This window comes from Wolffia australiana, chromosome 1 (assembly GCF_029677425.1).
Source record: "Wolffia australiana isolate 7733 chromosome 1, ASM2967742v1".
Classification (NCBI taxonomy): domain Eukaryota; kingdom Viridiplantae; phylum Streptophyta; class Magnoliopsida; order Alismatales; family Araceae; genus Wolffia; species Wolffia australiana.
The window spans coordinates 9,997,621-10,017,747 of NC_135835.1; the positions used below are offsets into that span (position 1 = coordinate 9,997,621).

Consider the following 20,127-nt stretch of genomic DNA (forward strand, 5'->3'; position numbering starts at 1 on the left):
TCCATTGCGAAGATCCAGAAGATCCACTCCCATCCATCTCACATCAACGGGCCAAATTCACCAACAATACCCGTATGACACTGACATCGATGTTTCTATTGACACATGCTTGCCACATGGCAGCCCCTGATTAGCTTAACATCTCATTCAGCTACATTAAAATTAAAAAAATAAATACAGTCTCTATGAACAATCAAATCTTGACGGGCTACCAAATGGGCCAAATGTTAAAGATTAATATTTTTATCCCTATATGTTTTTTTCATCCTTCAAATCAGGATCAACACCATCACTCACACATTGGCCCTCCCCCCCATTCCTCGTGTCCCAGTAAATAAATAAATACTATCTCCATCCGAGCAATAAATGCAAGGCGCAACGCTATAACTAAGCCGAGCAGGGGAAAAAAAACAATAAAATCAGCCTTTTTATTCCCTTGTAAACAAGCAAGGAACAAATTAATTTAAGTTAGTTGGAAATTGGATCTGAGATCTGGATCGTTGATGGGCCCCGCGTGATTAATGGGCCTCAATGTCCAAGGCGCGGCTCATGTGGAAATATGAATGCCAGCGTGGCACTGGTGTCAGCTGCCCACTAATAAAGATGAGCGCCAGATTAAATTTTTTATATTTATTTTGGAGTAGCGGTTGAGTAGGCTTTTGTCCGGGAGTAGGAGGGGGGCGGCAGTAGGCAATCTGGGTCAAGCTTGACTGGGGAACAGAGTGAGTAACTTGTCAAGATTCTACCCTAGAATGGCGTTTGAGTAGGCGTGGGGGGGCGGGAAACCAGGAAAAGATAGCGCATTTCGATTTTTTCGCCCTCCGGAGTCGGCTTGTTCTTGTAGGTTGATCGGCTTGTGATCTTTGGTTTTCTTCTCTTCTGCTGTTTTTATTCGCGGGTTTTGATTCTCAGCTGGTTTGGAAGCGAGTTCTTCTGTGTTTGTTGGGTTTGGTTTTCCTGATTTTTTAATGGTCTGTTTGCTGGGGTTTTTAAAGGATTTGATTTTCGTCGGTCAGATCCCTCTTTCGAAGAGCCAGTACGCTCGCGTCGCTGCTGAGATAGATCCGAGGATAAACGTAGGGTATGTCAGTCGTGCCCTCGTGATTTTCTTTTTTTTTGTGTATTTTCGTGTTCGAGCTTCCCTGTTCTTCGCGTGTGGCCGCTCGATCTGTCTTATTATTGTCTGATCTGTTTGCTCGATTCATACTGGGAATGCTGTGAACAAATCATACTTGCTTGCTCGTGGGTTTTGTCGATCTGATGCTGCTAGCTTGAGGGTTAATGCTGCTTACTATTTTCTCGGTTGAGCTTATTCTGAAGTGTCTCTCACTAATTTTCTCATCTTCCAGAGCGCAGAGGTTGTCGAAGTCGCTCGGAGTGAAAGTTCATCATGCAGAAATCCAAAACGAGGTGTGTTTCTGACTGCGTTTGTCGAGTATTTTCCGTCGTTATCTTATTTTTTTGTCTTGATTAGCGATTTTTTAGAGATTCAAATATTCTCTGCTGTCCTGTTCTCTACCTCAAAACTTTCCTCTCCACGTGGAGATTTTTGGCCTAAATAATTTCCATCCGTGTGTCTGCCTTTCTGTTGAATTCTGCCGTTTGCTGCTTTTTTTGGAGAATTCGTCTTGTTAACTTATGTAGATAATAGATTGCGTCAATTTATTTCTTCTTATGCAACTTCTTTATGAAAATTGTAATGATTACTGTCCTTTACGATCGTCGCACACGGGTTTTGATTTCCTCTTAGTGTCTTTCCAATTTTCGTTTCGCTGTCGCTTTCAAGCCAAAAAGTTCGATTATCTTTCCCAAAGATATATCTTATAATAACTTCTTCTTCTCGTTTCAGGACTGGGCCTTCGGCTACGGCTCAAAAGACCTCACCCATTTTGTCCACCCCAAGGCCCACGCGCCAATCCAAGATAGCTGCAACAGAATCCGGTTCGTCCATGTCTAATTCATCTTCCACGCGGTCTCCTAACGTTAAAAGCCCAAAACCCATCGAGAAGAAAGTATCCAAAAGCCCAGCTTCTGAGGTATATTCACAATCCATTTGCAGAATCCAAATTGTTCTCAATTCCATTATCACGTCTATTAACACCGTTTTTATTCCAGAAAAAACCCGTGAGCAGGATGGCAAAGCTTGAATCCCAGTTAACTCAAGTGCAAGAAGATCTCAAGAAGACGAAGAATCTGTTGAATTCATCGGAGTCGTCCAAGATGCAAGCGCTGGAAGAAGCCAACGAGGCGAAGAAGCAGTACCAGGCCATGGCTGCTGACTTTGAGGACACCAAACGACAGCTTCTAGAACTTTCTCGATCTGAAGACGCCAGTTCCCATAATCTTGATCAAGAAGTAGACTCAGAACCCAATCCATCAGAAGGTCCAAAACTGTTGCAGAAAGATCCTTGTGAGCTTGAAAAGCCAGAGGCAGACTACGGAGAGTTGGTCAGCGAGACCCATCTCCAGCTTCAAGTCGCCAACTCCACCATTCAAACTCTTCACTCCGACGGTCTCAAAGTCGTCAGGGCCTTCAAGACCACATGTTCTGAGCTGGAGACGTATAAAAGCCAAGTCAGCTCACTTCAGTCTGAGATTAACGAGCTTCAGTTAGCTTTGACAGCGTCTGACGCCAAATTAGCTGAAGAACAGATTAAAACTTCTGTTCAAATGTGCTCCGCCGAGCAAACTGTCAACCTGCTGAAGGAGGAGATGGCACGCATGAGAGAAGAAGCCAACGCCAAGATCGCCGAGTTGACGTCTGTGCTGGCCGAAAAGAATCAAGATCTTGTGTCTGTTACTGCTGCCAACGAGTCCCTGAAACGCGGGGCGGAGAAGGCTGATGAAGAGGTCTCTGAGATGAAGTCGAAGCTGAGTCAGTATTTGGGGGAATTGGACGAGTTGAAAGCGAAACTCGCGGAGAAGGAGGCCCGGCTGCGTGACGTCGCAGCGGCAAACGAGGTTTCTAAGGGAGAGATTCTGAAGCTGACAGAGATTCAGAGGAATTATGGGATTGAAACGGAGTCTGCGTTGAAAGTTGTGGCAGAGTTGAAGGAAAATCTCATGGACAAGGAGACTGAGTTGCAGAGCATCTCAGAGGAGAACAAGGCTCTGCGGGCAGAGCTGCAGAAGAAGGAACAAGAGATAGTGGATGCCCGTGAGTTGGCTCTTTCGGACCTGGAAGCCGCCAAGGCGTTGCAGAGGGACGCGTTGCTGAAGCTTGACTGTGCGACGGATGACGTAGAGAAGAGTAATCAGAGGGCGAGCAAGGCGGCGGAGCAGCTGGAGGCAGCTCGAGTGGCGAACTTGGAGATGGAGCTGGAGTTGAAGCGGATGCGAGTGCAGACTGAGCAATGGCGGAAGGCTGCCGATGCCGCAGCAACAATTCTTAATGCAGGAACCAATGGAAAGGTGTGTGATAAGAGCGGGCCGATTGAAGCTGATTATATTGGCTATGGCGGGAAGGTGTCGAGCTCGCCTTACTCGGACGACCAGGACGGTGACTCCGCAGCCAAGACAAAGAAGACCATGTTGAAGAAGATTGGAGTTCTGTGGAAGAAGGGCCAGAAGTAATGCATCATTGCTGTTGAACCGCGAGGTAACATGCATTGGGAGGGATGTTTTTTTTTTTTCCTATTTCGTAGTCTTTTTGATGCTGATGATGATGAACATTTACACTGTAAATAACGATCTCCATCGGTTCATCGTGGCTCTACTTGTCGGACGGATGAAGCCGCCACCACTTGTTCTTGTTTTGGTTTGTAAAAGTAGTGGTCTTTGATGTCCTGATCATGCTCTATACATTTATATTTCTTAACTATATTTTACTTTTATAAATTTGCTCTGCATCATATAATTTCTTTCTCTTGAGGAATCGGTATTTCCCTGCTTCCTATGCCATTCATATGATCTAATTACCGTTCAGTGATCATCCCTCTCGATGATAAACAAATGGAATGGATCTGTATATTGATAGATAGACAGATGGGTCAGCATCTATAAACTCTTTATTTGTGTGTATATATATATATCTCCATCTATCTCTGTAATAAGTGGAAAGGCCGAATTTGGCTTGTTTTGAACTGTAAGAGACCCAATCCGGGTCGTAATAAGTGCAACAGACCGAATTATACAACACTCAGTTTGAAATTAATTGAACTGGAACACCTAATTTAAGAATAAGTGCTTTGTTGTACCCCAGGTTGGATTTTAGTAAAATGTGAGCTTCTCCAAAGATGCGACCTAATAAAAAACTACAATATTTGTGCAGGCATTTCCAGAGTATTCTAACAGTAGAATGCATAGATTCTCTCTTCAGAAAGTAGACAAGAGAAGCTAGTGAACGTTAAATATATGGAGAGGGTGACAGGGAAGATGTATAGGAAGAGTGAAAGTGATGAGGGATATAATTAAATGAATTCTAGTGGCCAAGTGGTCAATGATATAATTAAGGTTTGATAAGGGTTTCATAGCAATTGTGTGTTAATCAAAGTCTGAATGCTAATGAACTCAAGCTATATCAGTTTAGAGATTGGAAATACGAGTTCAGGTGTAATAACTCACCTTTGACCCCTATATTCCGATTTACTTTAGTATTTTCAATTTTAATGGAGTCTTGAACTCTTTTTGAGAGATTTGTAGGCGCCACATCAACAAACTCTCCACGAATATCTAAAGGTGGTATTTTCATATTAACGGCATAATAAATGAAAAAATAATAATTCTGTTTAAACACACCATTTAAAAAATAATAATTCTGTGTTTGATCATCCATCATCTACAATATTTAAACACACCTAAACATAAGAAACATAAGAAACATAAGATAATATAATAATAAAATCATTTTCATCAACGATGATTAATCCTAAATAAAATGAATCCAAAAATGCGAACACTGTAAAATTTGAAGATTAAATTGAAATTTAATCTAGAAAAATATTTATAAATGATACTAGAAATTATTTCAAACTCAGAATACAATGACTTTATTTGAAGTCAAATTAGGTAAGTTAGGCAGTTGGAATCATCATACTCATAAAAAAAATACATAGAGAGAGGATTAATCATTAATATGAATATCTTAATGTTTGTAAAGCTTTTATTCCCTATGACAGTAGTTGGAACTAATCATAATTTTAGTCAAACTCTTGTACTAAAATAATAATTCTTCCAATTTTCAATATTAATTATCCAATGAATGAGATATAATGTGGCATCATATTATAGACCAATAAAGATAATATTTGAAACAAAAATACGATGAATGCGCACCATGTTGGGATAGAACTAATTTTATTTCTGTCCTATTAAATTACTTCTCAATAATAAGGGTTTTTTCAGTCAAGACAATTTGAAATTTCGAAGCCACACAATCTAACTCAATCCATACGGGAGTCAAATCACGAGAGATAAAGAGAAAAAAATGAAAATACTATAAAATGGTTAAAGACAATGTAAAAGGAATTTAAGGGTAAATTTTTTTAAATCCAAAGTACAACTTTCCTCAATGAGGGTTGCGTGAAAAAGCTATACCCCTAAAATAATGCAATTGATTTCCTTATCATTCGGAGACTACAATCACCTTTCGAACTTTTAATTTTCATCCACAAACATATTCATAAGGAGATACAGAAGATTTCATTTATAGTTAGCTCCTAGTTATCCCTCCTATATCCCTCTCCCTCTCTCATGAGTTGAATAATTTATTTTAAGCAATAACGCATAATATTTTTTTATTTATGTGAATTATGAATGTTAATTTTTATATTAATATTTTCAAATTATTTTTATAATTTAAATGGATGACAGAATTAACGCGAAGTAAGTCTCTAGTTACACTGTCTTTTCTTATGTAACTTGATTTTTGTAGATCCATTGTCCAAAGATTGGCGTTTGATTGATGAATCCACTAAGACAACAAAAATTAGGTACATTTTAATTTATTTACATCTTATTTTTATTTTAGACCATATGAATTCCATAAATATATCAAGGATAGATCAAAGAAGGAGAACTAGGTTTTGTTTCTCATTTTTATCATTAGAGGTCAGAATCAGTCAAAAACTTCAAATAATACGTCCAAATATCTAATGCTCTTTTATGTAATCTTTTGCACCCTTGGTTTTGTTGTTTTGTAAATTTACAGTATCTTAAGGGAAGCTTAAGGAAAACGAGACCAAGATAACAGGTTGACCGTGAAATACCTTCTCTTGTGCAAATGTATTTCATGGTCAACCTGTTATCTGAAAAGATCCATAATATTATATCCGCATGTCAGCTATTTTATTTTTATAAATCAATTTTGTCAGTATGATTTACCCTTGTATTTAATTTGAAATAATTATAATGAAGGATTTGAGAATCATAATAATGATACTTATAATCATGTTGATATTTATTTCTCCAAGGTAGTGATTTGATAGATTAAGAAAGAAGATGCTTGATAAGAAACCATCATTAGTGAATGATAAGATGCATACATTAATGCACAATTTCATGATTTGGGTAAATTTAAAGGTACATTATCTATAATATCTATTATCTTATTTATATCAAGCACACCTTGTATATTAATCTAGGCCATCAACATGCACATTTTATGTACAATATGATTGGGTTATTTGATGAAAATAATATTTTTTTCAGTGATTATTTAAGGTTTTTGATGGTCCAGAGCTTAGGTAAATTAACCCATTTATTCTTGGTCGTGTATACTCTTCAATAAAAAATTGCTTTACTATCTTGATATATAAAGAAATCCATTGAGTCCCGTATCAGGCAGGAAATAAAAACATGTTTGGTATGTATCCGTTTGATATTCATACAAGCCAAATGTTTGACTTATTACTTCTCTGGTTGATATTTAGTTGAACTTATTTTAACTTGAAGTTGTTCTTGGAGTATGAATATCTGTCCAGGTGCAATAGAAAATAAAAATTCAGACTGAGCGATCAAAATTTGATGATAAATTATATGATTAAGATTTCTAGTTTGAATCCAAATGCAAAATTATTGATAATAGTTTTTGAAGTTTTATTGTTTATGATGTTTATTTTTAATGTTCGTGAAAATTCATAGCATCTAGAAGTTTAAAATTTGATCCATCATTGAAAAATTACACGGAAAATAACATTGTGACTCAATATTTGCATCATCAGAAACCTTGGCCTGAAGATCATTATTTGGAGATTTTTGCTACCTTTTTTAAGTTTTATTTACTAAAAAATTGTTTCTAATAGTCAAAATTCATGTATTCTGGAATCATGGCATTTCAAAGAGGATAGAATGATCTAAAAGGGAACAAAGGAAAACATTCAAAATCATGGAGAAAATAAAATAGCCAACTTACAGGATGATTAATGAAAGACTCACTCAAATATTCATCACAAAATAAACTTCTGATTATTATTATGATTTCCACAGGTCCTTAACTATTATTGAATTGGACATTGAGAAGGATTACATCTGTGTCAATAATTTAGAAGAGATAGATTTAACAAGAAGGGAAGAACAGAATCAGCAGATGGGTAAAAGCAAGGTAATCGAAGCATTATGTTATACATCATTAAATATTGAAATTGTTTTACTTTGAAATATATTCCATAAAATTTTTATTATTGAACATCCTTAAATAGCTCTTTGGATGAAATTATAAATGTAATTGTGAGAGATTAGCATTAACTAAATATACATACTTTAAGTGGATCCTAGTAGAATTAGGGATCAACTAGGTGAAGGTGTTGAGGGTGAATAAGAGGAGGATAAGGTGGTTGAGTTGAAGGAGGTCAAGCATTGACATTGTTTCAAATATTTGGGATTTGAGGATAACAAAGCTTTGCCAACCTTTTATTTACTTGGTAACCTTTATATACCCTTAATTGTTTTTAGTTTTTTGGGGACCCCAATCTGTTTGGGTTTACATTATGGTGGCAGGCACCCAACACTACATCAATGGTGCAACGACCATAGGGGATCCTGAGGCACCCACACGTGAACTCTAGCTGCACTGTCCTTGTAAGATGAGTTGTGGTGCCTTCTTGCCTAATACGATGATGATTTATTTGGAGAGGCTTAGGGAATCACCTCGTGCCTAAGACTATTGGCGCACAATGTGCCAGTGCAGGATTGATTGGGGTTGTGTAGGCACAACAGGAAGTTAGTGTCAGAGTTTTCCTGTCATATCTGATGGAAGGCCAAGGGTAGATATCAATACCAGGTTGGTGCCTAGGTAGAAATAGTCAACTTTTAAAATCTTTTGGCAGTATATTAAATAGTGTTTTCTCACGAGTTTATTCGAGATTAAAAAAGCATAATCTGTAACTATATTATACAGAATGAAGGACATGAGCCATAATATCTCGATTACCTCTGGTCCCTCCCTCCTCCTCACCCCCGAGATAAAGGAAAGTGCCTATCTATGCGGTTTATTACAAAAAAATATTCATGAAGTGCAAAAAGGAAGACCCCGTGTCCTGAAGTAAATGATGGATTTATCCATCACGTTTACACAGAGCCTGGAAAAATACCCTCATGCAGATTTTGCAGCTCAACTTCAGGTTCAAAGGGCACATATGCAACTATACCTTAGCAGTAGGTACCCAATTTCAATAGTCCTTATAACAATTTGGATGGAATGCTAGTTCATCCATTACTGTTCCTCAGTTAGTGGGTCATAACAACAACTACAGATTTCCAAGGCATTGAAATTTAATAATTACTAAAGTGAAGTTACAAAAAAGGAAAAAACAAAGTAATATGTTATTGCTGCAACGACCGTTTTACTCCAGGACATTATTGTAAAACGAATATCAAGTTTATATTAATCAGGGAAGGGGATGAAACAAATGATCTACCAGAAGAATTTGACAACCGCATGCAAACTTATGATGATGGTGTGATTACATGAGCATTATGGTTAGGGAGAGTAAATCTCAGGCTAGCTCACGTCCTTCATTCGTAGGATCACTCAAGCTATGTGGCTACATAAATGGCATACCAGTGATATTGGTGATTGACAGACTATCGTTTACATTTACTCTGTGACGCAAATCCTGTGAACATCATACCCTACCAATGTTGATACTTTCACAGAAATGAAATTGAATTCCTTGTTCCAGAACTCTTGGATTCCCGGATAATCCGCCAGTCAATAGGTCCATTTTCATGTCCTGAACTGTTGATTTACATTAAGGACAGAGGTTGGCGGGCATACATTTATTGCAGAGCATTGAAAAAAATCATCATTCCTAATAGGTTCTCAATACCTTCTGTGGATGAATTAAGGTAATAACTACCTGGTGCCATGGTTTTCTCTAAATCAGACCTAAAGATGGGTTCTTATCCGATCAAAAATGAATGATGATGACATACCCAAAACTGCTTTCTAAATCCAGCAGCGTCAAAATGAATTCATGGTCATGCCTTTTCGGCTTATCAACAGCAACAGACACATTCCAAATATTCAAGGATGAACTCACACGCCAAAAAGACGAGTGAAAATTTATCTCCAAATTCTTTTGCCCTCAAATAATTCTTCAGAAAATAGGATTTCTTGTTTACAAATTAGACCAACCTGCATTGGGTAATGTTCATCATTATTTATATTTCAAAACTTCAAAAGGCTGTTGGAGATGATCAGATTTCTATGAAATGGCAGGTTTATCCAGAATATATACTAACTATCCTACAGGCTTTATAGAGACGTCTTAAAATTCATTATCAAATAGAAGATCATCCCCAACTACAAAGCAACCTGGGAAGACATTGAATTCATCCAGAGATAATTTCCAAGCTTCCAAATTGGAGCCATGCAGTAATGATAAGGTTTTCACGAGAAATTATCATACCAGCAAGAGAAAAAGACACCATGCTCGTGTCTCTGAACTAGTACATCAGATTCAGAATTTTAAATGGAAGGTGTGGATGCTATAATAAAGGATGGTGGGAGCAATTCGTTCTTGGTCAGAAGAGGTTTTGGCTTCATAGAGCAACAGCAGGAGATCCTCTCACAATTGCAATAAGGGTGTTCCAATTTGGTCGCTCTTGGTTTCTGTTCTTCATTCTTCCCTATTTATTCTCTACGGATCTACTTTCAGAAGTCAAATTTTTGAAGAATTTTCCAGTAATAGAAATTCTTGATCATTTGATTTCCTGGTCTATTGTTCTGTCAAAAAATCTGCCATGATCTTCACTTGCGACAGGCCCAATTGACAAAATGCTCATCTCAAAGGCTTGTAACGCATCAAAGAGATAGAGAAAATCACCCCCTTTATAGGAGGGAAGCCAGAAAATAAAATTTCCCATTGTGGTGAATGAGATGAAAAAAAAAAAAACCGTGTTGTTGGGTTGTATTTCTTTAAATTAGCCACCGAGTCTCATAGCACCTTAGATCAATTTTTTGAGTTTAATCATGAGTGTCTTGATGTGAGATTCATCCCTTGAAAAATTAAAAAAATTCAATGCTGAAGGATTGATATGAAAGAAATTAGATTATACTTGCTTATCTATCAGTTTTTTTGTTGAATCAGAGATCAAATAAGTATATAACATGGAGGTTGACTGATTCATTTGTAAAATTTTCATTCCAAGTTTAATTTATGTCGAGAGAGAGACAATATCGAAGTGAATGGGAGCGCTACAAATTTTTATCCGAACCAGGTGAGATAAAAAGGAGAAAATAAAGGGAGATGTAATAAAGAGAAGATAGGACAAGCCTTGATGAACAGAGATGAAGAAGAATTCGAACCTATCCATGGAAGCCTCTGTGGCAGAGGTGGGGAATAAGATTCCACAATGGTGGATACTTGACTTATTTTCCATATCCTCATATTGCTTTTATTCATAGGATTTGTGCTCTTGGGATCTTGACTGTTGATATTCAATGTAAGAGTGAGCCTCTGAGGAAATATGAGTATCTAAATAAAAGATCAGGGATTAGCCCAAACCAATATAAACTTTTGTTTCATCCGTTTCTCTCATCTATTCCCTAGATAGATTTACACTTATTCAACATGTATCTACTGAATATACACCTAAAATTTTGTGAATACCCAAGGCAACAACAAAAGAGGTGTACTGATTGCATAGGATTGCTAGGGATTATATCCCCTCAAAACAAAACATTTACTCATCGACAAGAGCAAATTTGGAGATCTTCGCATCTACTTTGTTTAAGTGTAGACGAATCAAATAAACCGTAAGTGACCTTTTTCAACGACTCAGTAAACCCAGAACCAATGAAGATTTTACAAACTCTAGTCAAAATTGACTCTTGCACGAAATACATATTTCATCCATACCCATCCATTTCCAAACAGCAGGGTAACTTCGTGGTGCTATCCAAATCCTGTAGCTGCAGCGGAGGCTTGCCAATCTGCCGGAGATTTGGCAGCCCGCTGGTCCTGCGCCGCCTGCTCGCTACACCGCCAAATGCCTTCTTTAAGTAAATCAGGTTCATACCTTTGCATACAGCTGTAATTCATGATCATATCCACTGTGCAGGGACATGCTTGAAATATGGTGGTAAGTACTAAGCTGTCCCTTGGCATCAATGATGTTTACACAGCTCTGGAGACATGATTATGATGAAAATGATGATGATCGTGGGACGTGCCCAAGAAGGATGAATATAATTTATAATGGGAGGATAAGAGAAAAGATTGTGATTTCCATCTCAATCAATCAGAATCTATAGACAGATGTAACCTTGGTCTAACAGATCTCGTCTGCTGCTGGGTTGGCGGAAACAGCGCACCTGACCTGTGGCTACCGCTGTTGGTGGCTGCCCCTCTGCGCTCGTTCATGCTCAAAAGCAACGTCGCTGCATCATTTCATTAATTTACAAAAAAATACAAAAAACAATAACAAAAATTCAAGGAAGAGAGGACCGGCATTGCTTACCAGTGTCAGCAAGGGTGTCCATGCGGCGATCGGCAGCACTGAATGGAGTCAATGACGCACTCGTCGTGGCAGGCTCGAGGTGGCGGTCACCGTCGGCACCACCAAGCCGGAGGGAGATCCAGTCGTCGGTGGGCATGGCAGGGCCCAGCCCCATTTCCTGGCCCAGAGCTGGCTGGCCCGCTCCGGCCGGCTGAGTCGGCAGGAAAATCTGCAGGGAGGGGTCGTCGCCAGCAAACCCCAATGGATTGTTCAAAACCACCTCATGTTGACGCATCTGCTGATCCCGACCATTGCCGCCACCAAGATGGCCGGCTGCGGAGAAATCCTGACTGTTGGCGTCTGAGTCAAATAACTGGAAACCTGGGCCAGTCTGATGGGGCCAGAGAGGTATCTCATACTCTTCTTCGCCGCCAAAGAGGCCCAGACACGACGTCGCAGGAGGATCAGCCTCGGCGAAAGGAATCGTGCCGCCGGCCGTTGTTATGTCGTAACGGTGCATGGCCTCTCCGAGAGCGGCAACATTATCCTCCTCCGAATCGCTCAGGATGATGACATCATCTGCTGTTTGCGGGGGGCTGTAGGCGTGGAAGCTCTTCTGGGTGGCGGCAGAAGCAGATAAATCAACGCTGGAGACCTCGCCATCGCAGAAACTGGCAGCGGTGGCAGTGCTGACAGCGAATGGCCTGGGCTTTGCTGGGGTGGTGTTCCCGGAGGAAGAAGGGGGGGTACCACTGGGTCTGCTGACCTCCCAGGTGCCGTTGGGGTTCTTCCTTATGCCCAGCTTTAACCCAGTGGATTCCTGCTTGGATGATTGCTGGGCAATTGCAGGAGAGTCAAGCTCTGGTTCAATGTGAGAGAAGACTTGAACACTGCCGTCTGGCAGATGCCACTGGCCCAAAGCCTTCAGTTCACCCTCTGCCTTGGCACGCCATGAACCGTCGGGCTTTACTTCAACTTCGCTGATGTCCTCCTCGCAATTTCTCAACTATTCGTTTATTTTTTTGAAATAAGATCAGACGCTGAGATGGGGAGGTTGTATTTGCGGAAAATCATGAAAATGGTCATCGTCTGAAGCATGAGTAGTAGCGACGATTTTGTCATCGATGTCATCCTCTCACAGACAAATGGTGATGATAAGTATGTCATTGTCTCCCGTTATCTGAGAGAGTTTAATGAGATGACAAAGATATTTTTTCATCATTGTCATCCTGTTTAGGAAAAACAACAGGGACGATAACTCATCATCATTCTTGGTGACCGCACACATTGTGGGAAAGTTTGAAGTGTTCATCATCACCATGATGAGTGATGATGAAGATTGCACAAAAATGAGTTTTCATCCCAGTGATTCGTCCATGCCAAGATGATGACAATGATGACGAAATTTTCTGCAGGGAAGATGATGATGCCTTTGACCATTTTGTCATACTCTCAGTTCTTGCCACCTTCCATTTGTTAACCTCCCTCAGGTGACAAGAGACGATTATACAATCATTTTGGATGATGACTTTTGTCACCATCTGCAAACACTAGTTTGTTGGTTTGGGGTGGTACCTGGCTGGTGATGCGGTTGAAGTAGGGGTCAATAACAATACTCTCCAGGGAGTAGTTCTTAAGGCAGATGGGACATTGCCACTGCCAATAATGCAAAATATAAATCAAGCATGGTAATGCAAAATAGTTATTTTATTTTCTTGTTGAATAAAAGGAGCTTACCTTTCTTGATCGCTGGTTAAGAGCCACAAATGTTTCGAGATCAAAGCAACCCATGTGCACACACGGCTTGAACCTAGCGGAGGTTTTGATTCTAGATCCACTCATCTGCAAATAAAAGAAAGTCATTTATTACGTACCTTAAAGTAAAAAAGGGCTAGAAAAAAAAAGACAGGGGCTCACAGGACAGCGGAGGTTAACGGTTACAGATTCAGCAACTACTTCCAGGTCACTATCACTGTCAGCATTATCAGCCGAAGTCCCATGGCCAACACAGCGTCGGACCCGAGCGAGGGCCTCCTCAAAACGTTCGCCATCTTTTTCTTTGGGAATCAAATTCAGAACCTTCAAAACACCATAACATTAGACCGGAGATAGTTAAAAGTCCAAAAGAAAGAAAATTTTTGAAACATAAAAGATGAAAAATATTAACCTATTATTTTTAGCAAAATGCGCAAGTGAAGAAAATGTGCAATATCCATAGTGAAACAGATGCATTGATTTTACCTGCTGAAGTGTCCTCCTTTTTGCAATTCTTAACCCAAAACAGAAAGTTCGGGCATCGCATCTTGAAAAAATGATCTTATTGATGCCTTCTTTACTGAATGTCGTAATCTGGAGCAGACCCAATTTATCACAAAAAATCTTTTAGTTTCAAATAAAAAACCTGCGACGTAATAAAAATTAGACCTACCCATATGGTTGTTTCATGGATGAATAAGGAACTAGAAAAATTAAAAGAAAGGATTGAAAATATATGTTATTTTTTTGTGACGCAGTCGAAAAGAGACGTACCACAGGGCCATCATCACGACCATTAGCACCTAACAACTGAGTTTCAGGCCTATTTGTTGTTCGTACGGGGATACCTGCACAAGATAGAGAGAAGATTATGCTTACCAGACATTGCCTAAGCAGAAAGCGAATAGGTTGAAGAATGACTTTAGATAAGTGACACAGTTAGATCAATGGTCCCATACCTGATCACGGGCTGCTTGGTAACATTGGGATCACTAATGTAAATCCTATATTAAGAGGGGTAAGAGTAGAGGAAGTTTTGTGCCGGCATAGGAGAGTATGCAGACATGTGGGAGAGGGAGTCGCCTCTCAACCCACTACCTTATCTTTGTGACCGCTCTTGTACATCTCTCTCGCAACATCCTTCCTTCTCTACATACACCCCACTTGATCTCTACAACCATTCTAGTCACCCTCGGTTCCTATTTTACAGAAGATCAAAGGGATCTTTGACTGAGGCCCTAACACAAGACAAATTTTATATTCAGAAGCAGATGAATTGTCAATCTTGGATGTGCCAGCGTCGCCTCCTCTGGTCGGCTTAGAACACTGCTAGGCCAAAAGGGACTTCAATAATTCAAAAAATTGTACAAGATGAAGTGGCCCTCATATTCATAGGCCCGGGATTTTTTCTAGTAAAAGAAAAACATCGCCATAAGTTTTATATCAGGGTTTACAGGTTTACACGTGAGACATGAGTAGGATAATGGGCCGGCTAACATGAACGGGAAATTCCCTTTAGAGAACAAAGATGACAGACTTCTCGCAGAACGGTTATCCCGCGGATCTCACAGTGAATGAATCGGCGGCTCCCCGCTCCCTCTAGCAGTTTACACAGGACATAATATTCTTTTATCGTTAAGCCGGATCATTAGCCTATTCACTAATCCTGCTCACTATGCATTTATGCCTTTTATTATGCCATTTATTTATGTTTATGTTTTTATCATTTAGATTTCTAGACTCAAGAATTATTCGAACTAAATCCCAGTTGAGCTGCCCTAAAAGAGATTCATTCACGCATTTATTCCCAACAGTGAGAGAACTCTCATGTTGTTCTCCAGGCTATGGTGGAGTGCTCTCTAAGCAACGGCATACAGACCCAAAGAAAGAATCGGAGAATACTGTTTTTTTCTGGATTTTCTGAGTAGAAATGGATTTGAACAGGCTTATTTGGAGCTGATGGAATTCTTAATCCTAGCAAGAAAATCAAGAGATAGGGAGATCAAGACCAAGGAGGTAATATTCAGGAAGATGGAGATGACACATGGAGAACAAGAAAGAGAAGAAAAACTATTTTTTTTATTTATGGAGAAGAAAACGATAGAATGAAAAGGATACAATAAAACCTACCAATAGACATCTCCTGTTCCACATAGGCTGCCAGGTTTTTTGGTCGAATCTGAGTGCAGTTTTCCCTCAAGACACCACTGTAGAATTCCTCCCTCTCCTCCCTATATCTAGGTGTTGATAATACGAAAATTCATTTCTTTATTTCTGTATAGAGTTGTAAATGGGCCGCACTGTATAAGTGGCTCAAAGTCGTTCCATTCTATTTTTAAAACCTTACGAGTGGACCAAATGCCTAAATGGGGCCCACGTTGGAATAAGTTGCTTAAGTGGCTCCCCTTGTAACTTATTGGCCGGTATTCAAATCAGATAAGACAGAAACAACGAATGTCTTTTTGGCCTTTTTGAAAACCCTAGTCGCCCCAGGTGTTCTATGTCAGCACTGCAGAGGAGAATTGACGAAGAAGCAGACCCATTTCCTGGAGAACACTTGGTCCGATTTGTAGAGATAAAAAGACACAGCCCTAAAATGATTGTAAAACCATTTTCCGGCTCATGGGGTCATAACAGGAGCCTACATCTTCCTAAATTAATATGTGATAGTTTTTTTGTAATAACTATTACAAAAGAAAAAATCAGGACAAGTAGAGAAAAAGGTAAAAATCTTATCAAGGGTCAAATTGGTAATGAACATAAATCGGTAGTTGGAAAAAGGCATAAAAACATACCGTTGACACTCAGACCTGGAGACTGAGGCCACTGCATCCTGAATGGGACTTTATCGTTGAGAAGGATACACCAGGCCTGCAAGAAAACTAGTCAAATTCCAATGCTTAAATGTAAAATAAAATAAGAACCCAAAAGAGGGCGACTAAATTGAACAATGTTCTTGGGAATGGGTCCCAGAAACAACTAAAAACTGAAACCCTATATATCCTGAATGTGATGTGTTTTGTAGATCAAGACCCTCTAGCATGTTATCATGATGAGAACCTGGTATGTGTTCTTATCGTTGGAAGATTTCCATGAGGGAGAGGGACAATCAATCTAGAGAATAGAAAGATCAACTAACGGAAGCCAGCTGAAGATCTGGTGAGGTAGCGATGATCACAGGGACGGCATCGTAGAGGACTTAAGGGACCGAGATGAAACGGGAGAGAAACTAGAGAGTTTTGAAATATAAAAGGGGTGAATGCCCGATGAATCGGTGAACCCCCCATCAGGACCTTTCAGTCCATTCACCATCAATCCAAGCACATATATATCCTCCTTCTAAGCCAGTCACCCGCTGGAGCCATGTTGCCTTTAAACCCTCCACTTCGTGTATGGCTCCGTCTGTAGAAGCCATTCTTCCCCTGAACAGCACCTCGTTTCAATGTAACCAGATGGCCCACAACACTGCCGATGCTTTGCCACCTTCATTTCCTCTGCCTCTGCAATTCTGGACAGAGTTCCAGAAAATCTCTTCAGATGTCACCTTCAACCTTGATAATACCTAGCTGGCCCAAATCGTGCGATCAAATGAGCACTCTTCTTCCCAATTAAAGCATAGCAGGCATTGTGACAATGTGTCCGGATAAAACCTTTCTCGAAAGACTCTTGTCATTAGTTTTCTTCGTGCTAACAGCCATCCAAAGACCCACATCTTCAGTGTAACTCTTTGTTGCCATATGAATCTGCATGCTTGGATCAGCGACCTATCTTCCTCTCACCCCTCCCGGGTCCTTGCGCAGGCCTTCTGGACCAAGAAGCGGCCATTTGTCCACACCCAACCATCTTGTTCTCTGTCCTTTGGTCTTAATTGGATTTGGGATGGTTGCATGTCCATGAATTTAGACACCCGCTGTTCGCATAAGGCACCCAGAATGATCGGTGTCCACGCTCCATCCCAACAGTCCCGAACATGAGCATTTTGATCTTGAGCGAGGGCGTACAGATGAGGGAATGCCTCACTCAAGATGCCTCGTGCCGGCCATGCCTCCCTTCAATATTGGAATGTGATATGATTCGAGCCCGGGTATACGAACGTCGTCACCGGCCCAGACAGCAAGACGGCGATCCGGCCCAGCAGAGCCCACTATCGCAACCTTAAAAGGGCTCTCCTCAGATCGACATGGCACCTTTGATCCTCGTAAGAATTTCCTACGAACCACTTAGGTCACAACCTTCGCTCACCTCTCTCTTCTCTCTTCCGCAGAAGTCCATCCCTGCAGCGAGAAGGCGACGTGAACCGTGGCGTGCACCATTCCGCCACTCACCCTCGTCTCAACCCTCCGCCCTCTCTGTTCTCGGCGTGCTGATTCCGCCGGCGTCCTTCCCTTCTCTCCATTCTCTATCCTCAGAATTCCCCTTCTTCCTAGAGACATTGTGGATTTAATCTCTATTCAGTCAAGTACGTTAATCAATTGGGCGTTTCACAAGGGGGTCGTAACAGAATGTCGCCCAGTCGCCTAACTTGACAGAAAAGAATCCCTTTATTCATGGAAAAATCTGTCTAAACCCTTGTCAGAATGACAATGCCCCATGATACGGATCTGCCTTTCATTCCCAATTCAGTCCCCTTTCATATATGTCTCGCAGTAATTTGATGACAGAAACTAGAGACATAAAAGGGAAACAACGCTACTTAAGTACTTAATTTTCAATTCCCCCCTCCAAATGGCAGGATACATCTACTAAATGAGAAAATTAGACTAAAAGGAAGTAACAGGAATGACCCTAGATATGATGGGAATCCTATTAATACTCCCTGCTTTATGTCCACCTTGTGCTCGAGTTAGTTCAACTTACATGTCCCTGCTGAGTCAGTGCCTCTGGCATCATTCATCACATCCATGTTTAGGGTTTGACAGTCCCAGTCCAGACTCATTTCTAGCAAACCTTACCAAATGTTAGGTCCAGTTTCAGTACGTTTTTGTTTGGTCCCAATCTGGTCCCGGTCCGGTTCTGGTCCGGTCAGTTTGAATAATCAATGTCAAAAGTATAAAATTTATGTTGATGGTTATGTTGACAATCAATGTAACGAGCTTTAGAACTGCAGGTAATGAATGCCCCTTCGCCTCCCTTGGCTTCTTTCCCCTCACTCCCTCTGTCTCCCTCTGGGTCTTTCTCCCTCCACACCTCCTCTTCTTCATGGAGAACTATCAGGGTGAAGAGAGAACAAAGAAACATTCAATAGAGGAAGAGTTTTTGATGGGTTCTTGCAGCCTGCCTTCAAAGAATAAATCTTCATCAAGTGGGCACCCACAGACGGTTAAATATGCCACGGCTACTCTGAGCTAAAAAGAAACCTCTCCGACAAGTTGGATTTAATATTTTTTAGAATCTAACAAAAATTATGAAATAAATATTTAATAGTTTACTTCCAGTCCCAGTACAGCTTAACCCTTGGATCTAAACCTGCCCGACCAACTTGTCCACCCTCAAATGGAGGACCTACGGTCCCAGTTCAGTCCGGTCTGACCGGTCCTCTGTCCTGAATGTCCAACCTTATCCATGTTGTAACAAAACTCTATGGTTGCAGGGAGTTCACTGGCTTCTGTGAAAATCCAATCGCTTCTCGTGTTTACTTCATCCTGGATATTTGGTCTCAATGCATTCAAGTAGGAGTAAGCCAGTATAGTCAAGGATAATTGGGACAGATAAGCAGAAAAACGCTCAAATTCTCTGCAGAACTCGAGGAATAAAATATCCAGTCAGAAGTTATTAAGACTCTGATATACATCTTTGGATGAAGCGCCAAACCTCCATTCCAGTCACCCCTGAAGTCCAACAAATCTTTGAGGGACAGGCAATCATAAGAAGAGTCCCCAAGGATATTAAGAGAATTGCTCTCCTCGTGGATGTCCGCGAGTATAAATGAAATGGAGAAAGTATCATTCTTCTCATCAAATAGAGTGAAGATAATACCATCATCGTTAACCTTCAAGTCGCAAATAAAAAGGGAACATACCTTTCTCCCCATCAAACAGCGTCACAACGGACTTACACCTGTGAAAAGCAGACCCCTTCACCCAGGTAAAAGGTCAAGCCTTGTTGCTTCCCATGTCCAGCCATACTGTGCTGCCAGGGTTAGTCTTCATAATTCTGTGGCAGACCAGAAAAAGATACTGAGTTCTTTACCCTCTTAACTGTATGGCTTCTTTGCCAAGGACCAGACACATCATGGGTGATAGTTCTACACTTATATGTCAGTCTTGTTGAAACTAGTTGGGCATCTTTCAGGGTGAGTAAGTCCATAATCTCCTTGCGAACTAGGACTCTGAGCATGAATCCCTTGCAAATTGTGCCAAGTTTTACAAAATAACATAAAATTTCCCAAACGTTTCCACCTTCCCCCAGCTTGAAACTCGATGATATAACGATAGAAACTGACATCCAATTTCAGCTCTAAAACATCCTAAACCACCGCTAAGAATCCTGGAA

At 40.4% G+C, this 20,127-nt stretch overlaps 2 protein-coding genes across 8 annotated transcripts in view; one reads left to right on the plus strand and one right to left on the minus strand.

Annotated features, from left to right (window-relative positions):
• Positions 1-634: 634 nt before the first annotated feature.
• LOC144705745 (interactor of constitutive active ROPs 3-like) lies at positions 635-3,786 on the plus strand. 6 transcript variants are annotated; one of them, XM_078578573.1, is made up of 5 exons: positions 822-840; positions 1,017-1,081; positions 1,350-1,410; positions 1,850-2,036; positions 2,116-3,786. In XM_078578573.1, exons 3-5 carry the CDS (start codon positions 1,391-1,393, stop codon positions 3,571-3,573), a joined length of 1,665 nt encoding a protein of 554 aa, XP_078434699.1. In that variant the 5' UTR covers positions 822-840; positions 1,017-1,081; positions 1,350-1,390; the 3' UTR covers positions 3,574-3,786. The 6 variants fall into 6 exon arrangements, with proteins under 6 accessions (XP_078434682.1, XP_078434674.1, XP_078434714.1 ...); XM_078578556.1 differs by lacking the exons at positions 822-840; positions 1,017-1,081 and adding an exon at positions 635-722; XM_078578548.1 differs by lacking the exon at positions 1,017-1,081 and having other exon boundaries at positions 699-840.
• A 7,400-nt stretch (positions 3,787-11,186) lies between these two features.
• SIZ1 (DNA-binding protein with MIZ/SP-RING zinc finger, PHD-finger and SAP domain-containing protein) overlaps positions 11,187-20,127 on the minus strand; it is a 32,809-nt gene continuing 23,868 nt past the window's right edge. For both annotated transcript variants that reach the window (XM_078578609.1, XM_078578599.1), the window contains exons 9-16: positions 16,431-16,506; positions 14,410-14,483; positions 14,122-14,229; positions 13,798-13,959; positions 13,618-13,722; positions 13,456-13,536; positions 11,902-12,886; positions 11,187-11,821 (exon numbers count right to left, since the gene is read on the minus strand). In XM_078578609.1, the coding sequence (XP_078434735.1) occupies positions 11,679-11,821; positions 11,902-12,886; positions 13,456-13,536; positions 13,618-13,722; positions 13,798-13,959; positions 14,122-14,229; positions 14,410-14,483; positions 16,431-16,506 (1,734 nt within the window). In that variant the 3' untranslated portion in view covers positions 11,187-11,678. The remainder of the gene's footprint in view (positions 11,822-11,901; positions 12,887-13,455; positions 13,537-13,617; positions 13,723-13,797; positions 13,960-14,121; positions 14,230-14,409; positions 14,484-16,430; positions 16,507-20,127) is intronic.